Source organism: Ptychodera flava, chromosome 7 (genome assembly GCF_041260155.1).
Source record: "Ptychodera flava strain L36383 chromosome 7, AS_Pfla_20210202, whole genome shotgun sequence".
Lineage (NCBI taxonomy): Eukaryota > Metazoa > Hemichordata > Enteropneusta > Ptychoderidae > Ptychodera > Ptychodera flava.
The window spans coordinates 3,413,781-3,433,130 of record NC_091934.1 but is presented as its reverse complement, the minus strand read 5'-3'; the positions used below and the strand labels follow the sequence as shown (position 1 = coordinate 3,433,130).

Below are 19,350 nucleotides of genomic sequence, written 5' to 3'. Positions count from 1 at the left end.
GTGTTGCAATTGGATTCATAATAAGTACTTATTCCTTAACAGCAATCGTACAGTCATCACTTTCTGGAATAATTGTAAGATATGGCTTCTATTGATATTTCGCTAATGAAAACTACAGTTTGTGTTTTGAAGATCATGTAGTAGTCGGTTTAGAATCAAGTATGCATGGAATGCATGAATTTTGGTCGAACTTTGAGACATTCAAGGTGCTATTGATGGACAATGCGAGAAAAATATTACAATGGTGAACTTATAGTAATGAGCTAAAAACACACTGTCCCCAAAAGCGTATAGGAAATTCAATATATATTCTTACCAGAAAAGTCTGAACAAAAACGGATGTATTATCAAAGCAATGCTGTGTTAGAATTAGATATTCTGAGCACCGGAAAAGTAATTAAATGTGAAGAGGCCGAACAATAACTGACTTAACAATATTGTCTTTTCTCTGCCTTGCTTTTCCTCATGAAATCATTGTGGGCGTATGTTGTGTTTAGATTCCTAAAATAGGAGCCCGATGTGGATATTTAGCCGGCATGTTCGGTGCCAGCTTTACTACTATATCGTACGGGTAAGTGTCAAAATTAACCTACCGTCCGTCTCGAGATGGCATTGAAATTTTGCATGCGGTACTTTACCTGATGCAGGTTGTCGTGCGCTGATATTTCCCTATTGTACCTGATACAGGTTGTCACGTGGTGATATTTCTCTATACCTGATGCAGGTTGTTGTGCGCTGATATTTCCCTAATATATCTGATGTAGGTTGTCATGCGCTGAACTACATCTTATGCAGGTTGTCGTGCGCTGGTATTTCCCCACTATACCTGACGTTAGTTGTTATGCGCTGATATTTCCCTAATATATCGGATGCAGGTTGTCACGTGGTGATTTTGCCCTAATATATCTGATGCAGGTTGTCATGACAGCCATATCATAGATGTGGCTATCACTATATATACGTTTACCTCTGTGGTACGATTCGACTGGCGCAATTCTATCAGATTCTAATTATAAAGGGACACTAAATGAACGAGAATGGCTTCAAGCAACGAAATATCCCTTTTTACAGAATGTCTGGAGTAGGAAATACGGATAACGATTTCGAGAGATCCGGGCATGTAAACTGGCAATTCTAACCTTTAAAAAGCTTATTAACATTATACATTTTACCCTGGCTGAAAACAACACTTTAGATTGTAATTTCATTCCTTAGATTTGACCTACGCTCTTGAAATTGTGATTCCTTCTTCAGATTTGACCTACGCTCTGAAGATTTGATCTACACAGTGCACCTTTGACCTACGATCCTTGATATTATTCGGCCTTTGACCTACAATCCTTGACATTTTTCGGCCTTTGACCTACAATTCTTTTTTTAAAAAGGCACAGTCTGTAAAAACCTGCAGAGCGCCTATATGAGGTGGCCAAGGGTAAATTTCAAAAACATATAAATTATATACCAAAAGATAGGCTGTGACCTAACTAAAGTACCAGTATAATAATTTTGTTGTGCTACCTTCTGTTACCATAGTAACAGCGTTTGAAAAATAAGACGTCAATGGCGCAAATTTTACATAAAACGGTCAAAAACAACATTTCTATATAACAAATATACCAATATTTCACAAATCATTACTTGTCTTGTCTAATTTTCCAATTGTACAAGTACAGTAAAATAGTTAGGCGAATGGTCAAGTGAATTAAGACAATGGCTATTATTTGACCTTTGACCCCATCTTAAGTTCGTGATAGCGCCCTCAAGTGGCCATGTTTTTCGGATTTGTGGAAAGAGAGAAAACTTCTCAAATTCAAACGTGTTTTACTCAAAAAGGAAGCGGGACCGTAATAAGCAGATATAATATTTACTTTAACCCAAGACCGATGTCTAATGATCCAATTAAAAACGTGCGGGCACTCATTGTTTTTTTGCTTTAATTTTATTTTAAAATTATGGAAAATTAGAAATATTGGCTAAGCCTTCCCATTTTTTAAAAAACTGTTTAATGGAGAAAAACTAAATTGAATTAAGATATCTTGTATACTATAAAACATCATTTTCAGTTCTATCAAAAATATTAAAAATCGTATTAATTTGGCAAAGTTCGTTGCCATGGCAACACTTCTAAAAATGGCGTTTTCTCGTCATTTCCAATGATTTTCACTGATTCTAGCACAATCCCGCATGCCCCTGTCGGAATGGATAGTGCTCATATGTTATTATTCTTAAAATACGTACATTTTAGTTGTTAAATTTCTTGTTCTGCCTTTATTTCTGTTTCCATTGATATCGATCAGAGTAGTATAAATGATTGAAATTATTAATGTTTTTGTAAATTCTTGCAATAATTATACAATTAGTTAAATTATATTATACCAATTATTCTGCTGCATGAATATGCATAGTTGTTAATATGAATAAATATTACACATGTCACAAAAAATAGTATAAATGTTGTGTTAGTTATTCGATATGGCACTAAATTTCGGTTAAGGGCAAAGGTCAAAGGTCACTGTTAAACCAACAGAAATGCTTGATTTTATTGGGGATCTATGGGGAAACGAGTATTTGGCGAACAGGAGTATTTTAGTGTTCACAAATATACAACCTTATGTCATCGAACACATACAAAATTATAACACGTTTTGGAAGAATCCAATGTGTATTAAGTCTTAAAGTATACTGTGCCTCTGTTATTTTTGAATTTTGCGCATAGTTCTGCGCAGTATGTCACAGCTCATTTCCGGTATGCCAAAACAACCCTTTCTGTCGATGTTTGTGTGCACATTTCTATCGCCACCATTTATCACCAGTCCAATTATGGGAGACTAAATCATATAAAGAAGTTATGGCTGCATTTTGAAGTGTTTTATCATAAAGACAGTGAGTGCATAGGAGCAGAATATGCCCTATGCTGTGTAATAACGCACTAACAGTGGAACTTTTAGAGTAAGTTGGCATTTGAATAGTAGCCTTTAATTTCGCTCTGTTGTTTATGATGCGGTTTATAATATGACATTATTGTTTGTTATGTACACCCATGATATTCCCATACCATATCATCATTTGTTACCATAGCAACCGAACTAGCGGGCATCATTAAACGCTGACTTAAATCAACTTAAAAAGTTCAGCAAATGGCCTTATGTGAAGAGACTTGAAGGTGAGATGCAATCTCTGTTACCCGAACTTCCTATGGACAAAATCAAATCCAAATGCCACTATATCGGAAATGCTTTGAATAATAATGCTAAGGAAAGGCTAGACGCTATTATCGCTAAAGAAAGACTGGATAGCCATGAACACGAAACTACGTCTAGACTTCGGCTGCGATCTTCATCGTCTGCGAACGTAAATGATAAAAACCAATTGAAAAATAACTAAAGGGGAAAAGCGCAGCAATCGTGTTCAGGAGAAAGATACCGATCCACCATTGCGTACGGAATTGTGTAGATTCGACCGCAGTAGTACGGGTGAAATGGTAAGATGTAGTCTGTACTTTAATTGGTTTCATCTTCGCTGTGTGAATGCTACTGAGGATGAAACGCAGCGGTACTTCAGGTCGTGTCCTGAAGGTAGAACTATCACAAAATTGTTGAAGTCCACTAAATTGAAACTAACTGAAATGTTGAAAGAACAGGCCAAGTTCAGAGTTGAACTTTCTTCACTTCAGGCCGTAAACTCTGATTTAATAACACAGCTCTCTATGAAAACGACTGGAAATGAACAACTACGTATACGAAATAGATGTCATGAACTTGAATCTAACTGCCAGTCCAAGCGACAGGAACTCAGTACGCCATGCAATATGAATACCGATGTAAACCATGACTCCATTTCTAATTACAACGCAGATAACGGACACTCTGCCCAATCTACATCAATTCGATCGCGTACAAATTCCTCAACAGCCTACGAGGACCACTCTGCAGCTGGCCGCCAGAAAAATGTAAATAAGGTACTGTTCTGTTATTACGCAATTTTTCAAGCAATTCATCTGACACTATTATCAAGTGTCTGCCAGGTGCTACCATAAATAGAATGCGTCACTTCATCGCAACGAAATACTCTGGCAACGATCCTTTCAAGGAGGTTATTTTAGAAGTAGGTGGAAATGACTGCAGTTCACAAGACCTCACTGTTGAAAACTTGACTGCTGACTATGAACTACTTCTAAATGAAACAAAGAAGATTGTGCGTGAGAAAACTACTATTTTCAGCATCTGTCCCAGGATTGACCAGTCAAATCCTGACCTTCTTGATCGAGTAAATCATGAACTTTCCCAGCTGTGTGAAAATGGAGACCTTGCCGCTGCATTTTTTTGATAATGATGCTAATTTTCGATTTCGGGATAGTTCAGTTGACACGTCTCTGTTACTGCGTGATGGTGTGCACCTAACGTATTCTGGATGTAATAAGCTCCTCACAAATGCAAATCTCTCCAGCTGCTGCTTTACAACGAAATTTCCGTCTAAGGGAAGGCGCTTTACATCTGGTAGCAGTAAGCACAACAATGTCTACAACCGTCGAGACTCGAATTCTCAACGATATAGCGATCAAGCGAATTCTAGAAGGGCGGTATACTGCTATCTTTGTGGCGAATCTGGTCATATTGAGAGAGTCTGCAGACATGGAATCCGTATCAACTGCTGGGCTTGTGGTCTTCCGGGATACAAAGCACTACACTGTGTGAACTTTCGGCAACGTTAGAGTCTCGGCGAGGAAGCTCAAGCTGTGGACTCTGTGAACACACACGCTTCTCGGACAAGCTTTTCTAATGGTCTAAAGATTGGATATTGAACTGTTCAACACTTAACTAACAAAATTGATCAGATTACTCATTATCTTTCTGTTGACAAAACGTTTTCATTGGATGTATTGTTTCTTGCTGAAACCTTTTTTAAGTAATACGAACTCTGTCAATGATTTTAAAATTGCCGGTTTTCAAATTGAAAGAAAAGATAGGATCGGGAAAAAGGGCGGTGGTCTTTTGGCTTATATTCGTTGTAATGTTTGCTACACGAGAAGGTCTGACCTGGAATCTGATATCTTGGAAATATTGTGGCTTAAGATCAAGCCTCCTAAAATGATAGTTTTTAGTTGCTGGTGTTTATAGACCACCTGGTACCTCTCATAGCATTGATATTTGTATTGAATCGAATTTGGAAAAGGGTTTCTATACTGGTAAAGAACTTTACTTATTGGGTGACTTCAACATTGATTTATTCACGGAGAGCGGCCAGAGTCACTATATTTACAATTCGCTGAGTAACTTGTCCTTAGTTCAACTTATTTCACTTCCTACAAGACCAGTTTCTAAGACATGTATTGATCATATCTATACTTCCAATCGAGAAAATGTTTCTAGCGTTTTTGTGCCTAAAATTGGAATTTCTGATCATTATCCTGTTGTAATGGTACGTAAAAGAAACTCTCATTATCCACATGTAACTTCTCATCTCACGGTCAAATTTCGTTCGTTATAAACCAACATTAACTATAGTCTTTTTCTCCGTGACCTTCATCATGCGTCGTGGTGTTTAGTTGATTCTGCGACTGATGTAAATATTGTAATGAGGATTTGGGTTACCATTTTTAACAAAATTTGTGACATTCACGCTCCATTTATTGAAAAACGTTTTCGACGTGTTAGACAACCGCCATGGATGAACGGCGATATTTTGAATGCCATGCATGAGAGAGATGCTTTTCTTAACCAAGCAAAATCTGATGCTAGCAAACTACCTCTTTATAGGCAATCAAGGAATAAAGTTGTCCATATGATTGAAAAGTCAAAACAGGAGTATTTTTTACACGAGTTTAGACAGAAAGGTTCGAATGCAAAATCTCTCTGGGATATTTTTAGCAGCATTGTCAAACCTTCAAAAGAAAATACTACTCCGATTTTAGTTAATGGTATTCTTGTTTCTGACCCTTCTGTTATTGTGAACGCTTTCAATTCTTTCTTTAAATTTCTAATATTTCAAATACTTTAAATGTTACCGTCAACAAAGACACCGATTTCTCACTGTTAGAAGATCATCTTCGTGGAAAACGTGATGATGCAGTTTTTAACATTCCTCATGTACGCCGATGACCAGACTCTTCTATCATCTGGCTTTACGATTTCCCAAGTCAAAAATCTACTTCAAAATAACGCTATTGCTGTTAACAATTGGATAACTAGCAACGGTATGTTAATTAATGCAAACAAAACCAAGGCTTTGCTTGTTGGGTCGCGGCATAAGCTACATAATATTGACCGTCGTTACGACAAAATTGATGTTGTCATAATGATATAAGTATTTCGTGAGTTAATTTTGAGAGGATCCTTGGTGTGACTATTGATGATGTGGTTTCTTGGAATAAGCATATTAACAATATGTGCACCACACTGAGTCAGAGAATAGGTCTACTAAGACTCTTACATAAACTACTTCCTTTTCACCTTAGAAAAATTCTGTATTATGGTTTAATTCAATCAACTCTTGACTATTGTAGTGTGGTTTGGGGAAGTACCAGTAAGAACAACATGGACAGGGTGTATAAAATGCAGAAAAGAGCATTGAGGATTCTACTTAACGCAGATTTTGATACGCCTAGTAATGATCTTTTCAAAGCCGCTGACGTTCTTTCCGTTAAGCAACGTATTTTCTATTTCACTTGTCTCTTATTCTTTAAATATTTTGAGAACTCTGTTCCGACGTACATTGCAGACATGTTTATGCCTTTAATGAATGTTCATGATTATCCAACACGCGCAGCAATGTTACCGTTCCCGTAACCTCCTTCTTCCTCGAACGGAATCAGGTCAGAGAACTTTTGTAATGCGTGCATCCAGAATTTAGAATTCCCTCCCAGAAAATCTTCGATGTAGCCCTAATTTCAGTATCTTTACAATACAATTGAAACTTTTTATAAAAGATAACATTGTCTTACAATTTTTTATGAATACGGTCACTTTGTTTATTTCTTAATTACTTTAACTACTCATGTGTTTATTTCGCTGTACTTTATTTGTATTTTTTATTGTATTTAGTGTTTTTAGGACCCCATGGAAGATTACGGCCCTGTTTGGAATTTTTACCAAAAAGGTGTCTGTAAATGGGTTATCGTTTAATGTGAATAAATAAAATATAAGTAAATATAAAAACATTCATATAGTCTATCTTTGACTTCTTCTACCTAAAAAATTCACGTTGTGACCCCCTAATTTTTTAGCCTTATTGTCTTTCAAATATCCCCTATAATTTATTCTGAAAGTTTCAGCAAAAGTTTAAATCTGAAAATGGCAAAAATAGTCAACGGTTTAAAACGTGCCAATTTTCAGCATTGAAAAAGACACAAAATGATGATATAATGCAAAAAAAAATATTGACTTTGGTAAAAGTGATTCGTTCATGATGGGTTCATTCTATAATGACCTGAAAACATGACAGCACAACCAAAACAATTATATTTAAAGTCGTTCTGAAAGCGCATTGAAATTTGAGATGTGCAGTGATGTCTCGAGTACACAATTCAAGGGCTGTTAGCGATCCATGGCATTCACTTGCTTTTCCGGCAGCAATGTCGACATCACAACCCACAGCTGTGACAGAGATATCCATTTCACGACAACAGGTAGATCTGAAATTATTGTGAATTGAGGATAAAACAAAATTACGTTCCTTATGATTATTTGCTTGTACCTCTCTCAGACACTTGTACACACTCGCCTATTTAGAATCATGAACGGCTAAGCTCTCATACGCAGCATCTGATAATGTGATGCGACGGTAGGTCTAATCATTCGACACTCAGGGCATTGCTAGCCAGGGTTTCCCCTACTGCCTCCATGTTTCCAGGTAAAGCGATTGCTGATAATGTCACAGCAATTCAAGATAGCAGTACATTGCTAGGATTCATCAAGTCACCAAGCTGAAATATGACATTGACTGACATTGACTCATATTTTGATAAATAAACGTCAAGTCAACACACCGGGATCGCTATCACCAATTTGAAATTCCCGCTCTTTCGACCGATGCAGGTTGCCTGGATTTTATCACTGAATTTCACTTCCGATGTTTGTAAAACTAAAGAAACAAAACTGTTTGGTGTGTCGAATTTATTTTCGTTGATAATATCATGGATAGAAATGCCAATACTCACCAATTTTCTCGGAGTGCACCGGCGGCTGCTTCCGGATTGTGGCAAGCGGGTCTATTGTTTACGTTGGACTGCGTGTTGCGGCTATGGTTACGTAATGTCATTAACCTTTGACCCCATAGTGACAGAAACCTTTGGATTATTTGCTTTTTATGTCTTCACTTACAAACGTCAAGGAATCCCACTAGCAGTTCCAATGACGGTAATATTTTTATAATTGTATAGTAGAAGCAGTGCTTACTTGTTTGTGTATCTAAACACTTCCTAATGTCAAATATTTTCCCAGGCGACAGACTTTCAGTAAATACATACAAGAAGTCTAACCATTATTTGTAGTATTTACAGCTACTTCAAGCTTACAAGGAAATGTGTCATCGTATTTTGTTTAGTTTGGACTTTGAAATTGTTCAAATTATTTTTTTTTGGTGTGTGTTAAATGTCATATTCCATTTTTTCGAAAGTAAACTGTTAGCAATAAACCGATGATGAAGATAATAACAAAGAAATTAATGTATGAATTCGTCACCCTTACATCCGGAGTATATGTATTCGTATGGTACAAAAAAAACGTGTCACGAAGTTCCTACTTGTGTTGTTGTTGTTATTGTTGTTGTTTGTAAATTTGAAAATATGTTTTTTTTATTTTATTTATTGTCAATGGTATAAAAAACGAACTTGTTGATAAATGATTAAGACAGGCTTTAGCAAAAATCAAAATAAGAAAGTAGCAATATTTCATCACTTTTCATGACAGCATAACAAAAAAATAACTGTTTGCCCGCAAGTTTTAAAAGTGATTCACAAAACATTAGTCATGTTACGTAACATGATGTATATGTCACTACGGGATCTCGCACAAGGGTTACCATTTTTAATTTATAAAATTGGAAGTTTGTAATGCTGAATTTTGCTCAGATTTCACTTCTCCGGCATTAAAGCGCCCTCTATGGCAGAGAAGGGTCAAAGGTCAATATAAGGTTACGGACGTCCTGAGGGGACCTTACTCATGACAAATATATATACTGATACCGTCACTTTTTATTAGATAATAATCTACAATATAGTGAATATGTTGCATTTTCACAGAATTTTCAACCTTTTAAAGGGGATATCGTAAGGAAATATTAGGTCCTCACCACATCACGTGACATGGCCTGTAACATCAAAATGGGTCCGTTTAAACAAAAATTAAAATTCATTCCTTCTTAGTTAAACTTTGCCCTATCATATGTGATATGTTTCCTCTTAATTGAAAATTTGACCTTGGCCACCTTTTGCAGGTTTTTACAGACAGTGCTTTTTAAATTTTAAAGTCAAGAAATGGCAGTTGAAATATGTGCAGATTTCATGATTTCATCGGTTCGCTTGACAATCGTCACCAAAACCAAAAGCACTGTAATGTTTGGTCCATAAATTTCCTATGTACACAATCAAATGCTTTTCCAAAATAAATAAATATTGCCGCTCCTTCTATGTCTTACCTTGCTGTAAAATGAAACATGTCTTGTATAACTACGACCACTTCGCCAATATAGCGACCTTTTATACATCCACAAATTAAGCCTTTTTGGCAAGCTGAATACTGGACAGTTCAACGTACTGTAGAGAGTAGAACAAGAACGCAGTCGTATAAACCGGACAAAAATATTGCCAAACTTATCAAAGTTAATACAGCTACTACCCTGCTACTGCCCAAGCAGTGTTACTGTCACTACATACCGGTAGTGACAGAGATAGCTTTAACTCTGATGTACGACGATGGAAAGTCAGCGTTTTTCAGAAAAATCTCTTAAAATCAATATATGAACTTATTTATTGCAAGTCCGTGCTGTGATGAAATGTTCACATTCTCATTGTAGAATAACACAACATTAACATTTTGAACGGATAAGATATATAATTTAAAAGAAAAATGTGTGAATAAATCGAATTATATACTTTTTACCAAATTTGCCATTATTACACCTAAAGATTCAGAGATTATGTTTTATTTGATGGGATATTTCAATCTGTCAGTATTGGCTCCACAAACTGCTGACAACATTTATATTACACTACAGACTATTTATATGTGCCTCATGAAAGATAGTGCAGAACATCTGCGCGCAAAACTGTGAAGTACGTGTTTATTTTTTCTGCACGTACATCCCGAATAAAAAATGGATTTGAAAGCTAGGAGGGGGGGGGGGGGGACTTCAAAAATATGATCACATAGATGATGGAGTATTTGAATTTTTAGGGTATAGAGAGGGGTCTGTAAAAGTAGATTTCAATCTCGATTCCTCAAGCCTCCACCCTGCCCCAGTATTTGTGCATGGAGCCTGATTCTTAAGCGATAAATAAAAGAAGAAATTACCGGTTTGTAAAATGTCACATCCAAGTAAGGTGTTGCTGTTCCTTGGTACGAATTCTATTTACGTTAATGATGAAAGCACTAGTTGTGCAATGTTAACAGCAAATCGCAATACGCTGACCAATTTCAATACGCTGCGGTACTGTGGCGTATCGATGGCGTTCGGGTCAAAGGTCATCGCCACAGACCCCCTTGACCTCAGCGCGATTGATACGTCACAACACTGCAGCATGTTCGAAGCTACATGGGACCTTGACCTGATTTGGTTCAGGTTAACATAATTGACACAACGTAAAGTCATCGAACACAATGAGGTCATGATTTGTAACCATTTTAGAAGACCCGCCATGGTAGATGTGAGACTCTTATACAGTTACAGCTACTTTTTTCCCTCCACTAAAGTACTTGCATTATTTATTGAACAGCAGCCCATGACAAGTTTTGATAATGAAATGTACATACGACTTAACGGGGCTAGGCTTGTATTATTTTACTGTAAGTTTTGAAATATGACAATAATGACAATGAGATGTAACAACTTTCTTACACTTATATATACGCGGGCAATTTTACGGTATCACGTTGCCAAGGCTACAAGAACGAACAAAAGAGAATGTAATGTACTCTTTGGTTTGCCTTTATTGTGTATTGTGTATTTGAAACAGTGAGATAACTTCATACCTAGATATTTCGACTCATATTTGATATAGTTCGATGATGTAATTTTCTTTATTTTAATTTTCGTTCCTACCAAATGATATACTACAAATACTGTCTTCCATCAACGACAAGATGTCCTATTTTGCTTTGATCATTAAGAGTGTTAAGCAGCTCCATACATTTTCTCCACTCGTTTTACTGAAAAAAATCCTGAATCCTATAGGTTGTGTATTGGTAATTTGTTTGAAAATATTATCGGGAGCATTTTTTAAACTCACCCAAGTGAGGAACCGGGACATGCGCAGGTCTCCAAGTTATGTGGGTGATGACCAGCAAAAATATATGTATCTGCCTTCTTTATCTTTTATCACGAACACGACAATATGAAAGACCACTCCAGGAAACGACATACTATTTATACGTCAAATAAACTAGACAAAACATAAGCTTTCAATGGCAAGTACCGGCTTAATTCAAGAGCCGCTCTGTGGTTCATGGCAACAAAAGACAACTTTGATAGCGTTGACCTGTAGGCAAAATACTGGTAGGAAATAAATTAAATTATAAAAAATAAACAAAATAATATAAAGTTTGGCTAGCTTAAATGTGCACCAATTATAACTAAACATGTAACAAATTTCTCTATGGTATGGCATTTTTTCCGGAGTTGTAGCGATTTGGTCCCGTGAATTCGTCTTAAACAGGCAGATTTTGCATCATAAAGATAAAAGAAAACTTGAAAACTTTCAATTTATACTTTTTTTACAGAAAAAGTCCAGATCCCTTTAATTAACCCCAAAATGAGTCCAGCTTTCTCAAATTTACGATCCTTGATGAATCATTGTCACGATACTCTGTTTGAATCACATTTAAGTATTTTTATGGAGAATGGAAACAAAGTATGCATATAGATTGATACAATGCCAACTGCAACCTTTTATGTACCATTGACTTTTATTACGAGAAGGTACATTATGATCACGTCCTCTGTGTTTGTGATGTTGAAGTTCAAATTAGACAGATCGCATCATCCACAACGTCAGAAAGAACTGGATCGTGACGAACCTGTGACCCCATAAGAAGTGATGGTAGTATCGCAGTAACATCACAATTTATAGAAACGCCCGCTCATGTATCATTGTATCTTGTGTTTCTCTCATTTAACTTTTGCTGAGTCATTTAACGTTAAAGTTGATTGAAAGGGGAAAATAATGTAAAATAACGTTTCAACGGCATACTCTCTTGACTTATTGGTGTACCCGTTCTGCAATATATGTTTATTATTTTCCCGTAATAATCGAATTTTGACTGTGATAACTCTGCAAAACCTAATGAGCGAAACCAAAAAATGCAGGAGCGGGTGTTTAGACTTTCTTTTGAGTCAGAAATCATATGAACTCATTTGGTAGTCATTTGGTTATTTCAAAATTTGACCAATATTGTGTTCTCTACTTTTTCCAGGTTCCTTGACAAAATCGACTATGAAGAAACAGAGTTGTTCATCGCTCTTGCGTGTATAATCCGAATAGCCGAAGCATCAATGTCTATACTCAGTGTTAATTCATCTATAACTATCATATTTCATCAATTTCCAACAAGTGTGCACAGCAAAGTCTTTGTGAGTTGACATTTCAGGACATTTGTATTCAGCTAGCTATGGACCATTTACTGTGTATGAGTGATTTTTCCGTCAGCTATGGACCATTTACTGTGTATGAGTGATTTCACCGTCAGCTATGGACCATTTACTGTGTATGAGTGATTTTACCGTCAGCTATGGACCATTTACTGTGTATGAGTGATTTTACCGTCAGCTATGGACCATTTACTGTGTATGAGTGATTTTACCGTCAGCTATGGACCATTTACTGTGTATGAGTGATTTTACCATCAGCTATGGACCATTTACTGTGTATGAGTGATTTTACCATCAGCTATGGACCATTTACTGTGTATGAGTGATTTCACTTACCGTCAGCTATGGACCATTTACTGTGTATGAGTGATTTCACCGTCAGCCATGGACCATTTACTGTGTATGAGTGATTTTTACCGTCAGCTATGGACCATTTACTGTGTATGAGTGATTTTACCGTCAGCTATGGACCATTTACTGTGTATGAGTGATTTTACCGTCAGCTATGGACCATTTACTGTGTATGAGTGATTTCACCGTCAGCCATGGACCATTTACTGTGTATGAGATTAAACATTGGATGAGAAACTCCAGCATTTCGTAATTGTCCCCCGCCACTACCATTTAAAAGTTTCCCATCTCGCCTGCATGTTCCCCTCTCCCCAACTGCCAACAGTAAATCTTCTCAATTTCTCTCTCCGAATAATGAACTCCCCACTGACCGCTCTCTCCCAATTACAAAAGTTACCGGTGCTGTCTCTTTGCAATGTCGTTTTCCCATGCCAATCAGCGAATTCCCGAAAAAAAAACAAGTCATACTCCGTGTTCGCCAATTGGAACATTTCAAGTTGTCAACTTAGCAATGGGATGAAAAATCCCCCATCCTTTTATGAGGCAATATTGCCTCCAACCGTTTCCTTGCCTGCTGATGCAGAAAAAATTGACCCACGGCCCATTAAATAATAAATCGTATACGAACAGTCTTTTGGTCGAACACATACATCATTACCACGTGCAGTGTAACAATGGGTAAACACTAAAATACTTCATATCACATTTTCTCTTCAAAACTAGGGAACTACCAATATGTTTTTGGGTGTTGGCTTGACAAGTGGACCATTACTCGGTGGATTTTTATACGATGTAAGATTCTTTAACTTTCAAATTTATAGTTTTCCGTAGATCTAAAACAGTTTCTAACGTGTTTACAAAGTAAATTACGAATATGTTTGTGTCTTTTGTTCACTCAAGCGTATACCAAGCCGTGTCGAAGGTAAAATATCGTTTGTCGGTAGACGAGAAAAAGATGAAGATATTGATTTTGTAAAAACTTTACCGTCACCATGAATTGTTTACAAATGATCTCACTCTAAAGTGTTCCTTTCATCATTACTTGGTCATAAGTCAGTCTAGCAAATCAACATCTTAATTTCAAGATGCCTATTAAAGACAAAATTTAACATTCTTTCTGTTCAGATTGGAGGGTATGGACTACCATTTTACGTGGTGGGATGTTGTCTTCTTGTTACAGTTCCCATCAGTTACTGCGTTGTGGACAAAGATATTGGTAAGAACAAATAAATGATCTCGGTAAAAGCACGAAATTATTGAAAAAATATTTCCGATTTTCTGGGCAAAGGATATGATTTACATGCTGTCCCTGAGTTCGCTCTACAGATTGTACATATCTACTTTATGAAGTGGCCGTATTTCGCAATTTCAGATTCTTCCACGACCAAAAGGGAAACATCTTCTGTCATAACGTTACTGAGAAAAGCACCAGGAATTTTAGTTCCGACGTTTGTAAGAACTATCACTGGATTTGTCAACTCATTTGTCATGCCAATACTTGCAATTTACCTAACTACACAGGTAAGTATTTGACCACTGATGCAAATGCTTCGGTCACTTGTAGCTACACATCATCCCGTTTACCATGGTAATTCTTTCGTTATATCTGACCACTATCGACTACCATTGCTCATATAACCAGATTTACTGATTTATAATCTCGCTTAAAGATACAATTACGTGGGTGTATATTTATTTTGTGTTTTTGTTGTTTTTGAACCTTTGGCAGAGATATTTCATAAGATTTTTCTCAAAATATCATATATTAGTGCGCGCCATGCGTCACTTGTAACAAAGCCTTCTACTTTTATTCAAATAATCATCCAAATTACATAACTGATATCAAAGTGTGGTGGTATGTTCAGACAAATTACATAACTGATATCAAAGAGTGGTGGTATGTTCAGACAAATTACATAACTGATATCAAAGAGTGGTGGTATGTTCAGACAAATTACATCACTGATATCAAAGATTGGTGTTATGTTCAGACAAATTACATAACTGATATCAAAGAGTGGTGGTATGTTCAGACAAATTACATCACTGATATCAAAGAGTGGTGGTATGTTCAGACAAATTACATCACTGATATCAAAGAGTGGTGGTATGTTCAGACAAATTACATCACTGATATCAAAGAGTGGTGGTATGTTCAGACAAATTACATCACTGATATCAAAGAATGGTGCTATGTTCAGACAAATTACATCACTGATATCAAAGAGTGGTGGTATGTTCAGACAAATTACATCACTGATATCAAAGAGTGGTGGTATGTTCAGACAAATTACATCACTGATATCAAAGAGTGGTGGTATGTTTATCCACATTTCTTTGCTACCTTCACTGATTTGTGACGTCATTTTGCCTACTTTATTTTACATTTTCAGTTCATGATTGAAAGTAAAACCATCGAAGGAGTAATGTTCTCCCTAATGACAGTAGGCTATGGTATTGGATCGTTAATGTGGGCTTGGATCGTCGGAAACAAACAAGTAAGTGGCGACACGCTAACATTGATCTCTTTAAGACATGCAACAATTTTTGAAAGCCAGTTACTGGAAAAGAACCACATCTCTGCCAGTAAATATCTTTTGCATTGTTCCAGAACGAATCTCTCCTCTCTACAGGTTGTGGACTCATTCAAAAACCGTTTTGAAAATATCCCCCCCCCCCCTTATTTGGACAATCTCTCCCGTGGAGTTTACACAGAGAGTAGAGAAAATTTTGACTTTCAAATGCCATAACTTGCTACGCGAGGCCAACAAGCGTGCATGTTGACCATTATACGTAACTTTTCGCTTCAATAAAAGGGTAACATCAAATGCCAGTGATTATAAATGATAAATATGACCTGAACTATACTGTGCTGTACTGTGATATCTTTCTAACAAGCACTGTAACATTTCTGTTGCTGATGAAAGATCTTGTACCAGAGTTAATTATCCCTGATAAGCTTTAGATCAAAATGTGTAAATTTTCACACTTAAGCAAAGAAAAATTGAATGTACTGTAAGGAAAATAAAGCCGCGAAGGTTTGTTCAGCTCTATTATAGCCGTTGCAAGTTGCCGAAGATTGTTGCAAGTGCGTTGCCAACATATGTTACGATGCATTTCCAAGGAAGTCATATTGTTGCAATGCGTTACAGTCATACATCTATCACGATAGCCAAGAGATCATAGCATACATACAAAACTCTGACTCTTAACGTATAAATCGTGCTTTGAAAACAACGTCATCTCCATTGTTCTTATTTCTATCCACAATGGTGTGCATATGTGGCTATACGCTACTCAGCCTTTACTGAATATATTTTTCAGAAATGTTTGAGATGGACTATAATGGCTGGTCTTATTGTATTTACTGTTCCTGTCTTCTTTATGGGACCCTGTCCATGGTTTCAAATAACACCGTGAGTAAATACATCGACATCAGAGAGGAAATACTAAACCATGAACCGATAAATTCTTTGTACAAATGCCGTATTATTATTATTATTACCCAATTTTGGTACTACTAAGTACATCCAATAGTTTCAGGAACACGATTAACTTTGACTTAAACAATCGTCTTTCTTTTTACGGTTTTGCTCAATATATAATACATCTACAGGAGACTAAAGTGTACAGTCCTGTTAAACGTTACTTTAAATCAAGTTGAATGATTCAGCTAATATTAAATGCACAGAACCCCTAAGATAGATGCTTGGGTGTTGATTTTATAATATATAATTTTATTCAACAAATTAGAACAATATGGCTTCTGGGACTTACACTTTTCCTAGTTGGGATCGGTGTTTCTGTCGGCGTTATTGTCATGGTTGACATCATGAACAAAGCAAAGTAAGTATAATATATCTTAAGCGGTGGAGTGTATGGTACAGCGTATTCACGATATGAAACTCTACATTCCATGTGAGTCCAGCGCATGCATTGCCAAAAGTATTCACGCCCGATTGAGCATAAAGTCAGAAGGAGTTGAAATATTCCAGTACATTTACGTACAATTGTAAAAACTGTGGGATATAACCATTCAATGTAAAACTGAAATCGATATGAAATGCATTTGAGAGCGGCCATCATTGAAATGATATTACTTCGATGCACTGATCTCAATGGGACTGGAATAAATTTACATATATCCAGAGATGAACAGGTATGCTGTACGGTTGCCAAGGTATTCGTATCTGAAGAGTGACAGTTATATGTCTTTCTTCAGCAGTAAGATTACAGAAACTGACACCAAATTGAACACAAATATGCTTATTCGTTGCTATTGTATACTCAATTTTTGAAAATTTTAAACACATCGACTTCTCTTGTTCATTTGAAAGTAACAAAAAACGGACCAAAAGAAAAAAGAAAATAGTTATTTTCTTTAAGCGTTCTTCAGAAAACATGTACTATCGTTTTCATTTGTGCCGCAGTTAATGTTTATTATTGCTGCTCATTACTGACAAACGTTACTGTTACTTCAGATCTTCAGGAATGGAAAAGAACTTATCTCTTGGCGCCATGGTATCCGGCATTTATTACACAGCGTTTTTTATCGGGTAAGCTCAAACACTTGTAGTATATAGCAGTGTGACATGTAAAAATATCGCCTTGTTCTTCATCTTAATATTCCAGTATCAATCCTTCGACGGTCAGCTGGCATAGTGTGTACAGTTTATTATAACAGACTATAGTACAGGTTCAATGTCTAAGTTATCGAATACGACAATATTTTACCAACATTAACTTCCGCCTGAAGGATAACACTGAAGTACAATCGTGATATTTCCTGTATACTTCGAATTTTATGATATGGCGAATTCATGTTTGTTTGGCAGTAGAACAATGAATAAAATATATTTGAGCCGTTATGAAATAGTGCCTCCTTATTAACAGAACTTGTTTCTGTATAAATTTCACAGGACGACACTTGGACCAATATTAGGCGGTTTGTTTTATCAATTCTATGGATTTGGCTGGACAACAACAATAGTTGGTTTCATTTGTGTTGGTACATGTATCATCTACGCTGCATATGCGACCAGAGAATCTGTACTCAATGAAACATCTCTGGACGGGGAAGACATTGAAATCAACGAGTCAACACAATTGAAAGATGAGGCTAGTGAGAAGATACCGCTCAGTGAGCATTTCCCACAATACACTGTGGAATGAACAACAGCTTTGTGTTTTAAGTCAGAGCGCTATATCTTCAATGGACTCTAATGATTGATATTGTCGTCATTACAAGTACGCTTGTTTTCCTCAACATCATGTCAGGTTTTCGACATAAGAAATTAACATTACCTGTGACGTCAAAGTTTCGTTTTAGATTGCTTCGGGGACATTGGATAACATTTTGTATGAGTTATTTATGAAATCAATATTGCGAATTACAGTTTGGAGCTGGAAGTTGCTGATCGTCTAGTGTACATTTTTAAAATATCCGACATGTGTCAAAATAGACTCAAAGCGAGATTCAAATTACCTTGTCAAAGATGGCAATTGTAAATTGTTTTTGTTTTTAAGTGTTTAAAAATGGAAAACAATTATATCAAATGACTCATTTAATGTCAGTTATAAGCATAGTGCAGCAAGTCTCCAGCGGCCCTCGTTTCCGTGATGCACTTTCACCGTGAACAAACAGGACGCAGAGTATTGCTAATCAGGCTAAATATTTACTTTTACAAACTTTCGCGAAACTGCTATGTTCTATTTAACCGTTGCGACCTACAGTGTCATGTTATTGATGTACATGTACATACTGCTGTTGTCTAAAATTCTCACCCCTGAAGCATTATAGTTTGTGCTGGCACATCCCCTATTCAGACTTCCACCTAAAACTCCTACACCATTAACCCTTTATATTTTAAACTTTCACTTACTTGTAGAAAACACTTCAATCCATAGAAAGTATTCCTTCTCGTACATTCTGTTTTCAAACACAATGTAACATACAATGCAAGACAACAAATGCCAATCGGGAAGGGTAGAACAGAAAGAGACTTTGAATGAGAAGAAACTAGAATATTTTATGTGATGTTCCTGAATTACTACGATGGAGAAAACTCAACCTAGTTAGTTTTGTGAGCTTATCACAGGAAAGACGAGAGATGCCTTAATTGTTAAAATACTTTACATTGCAAAGAAACGTGTTACATTTTTCATTTACATTACATGGATTATAATCATGTTTACACA

The 19,350-nt window shown here is 36.4% G+C and overlaps 1 protein-coding gene across 1 annotated transcript; it reads left to right on the top strand.

The window, feature by feature from the left end:
* The first annotated feature begins 503 nt into the window (after positions 1-503).
* On the top strand, positions 504-19,350 carry LOC139136060 (MFS-type transporter SLC18B1-like). The gene is made up of 10 exons (XM_070703858.1): positions 504-571; positions 12,627-12,783; positions 13,876-13,944; positions 14,278-14,368; positions 14,525-14,673; positions 15,546-15,650; positions 16,477-16,568; positions 16,906-16,998; positions 17,634-17,708; positions 18,072-19,350. Exons 1-10 carry the CDS (start codon positions 537-539, stop codon positions 18,322-18,324), a joined length of 1,119 nt encoding a protein of 372 aa, XP_070559959.1. The 5' UTR covers positions 504-536; the 3' UTR covers positions 18,325-19,350.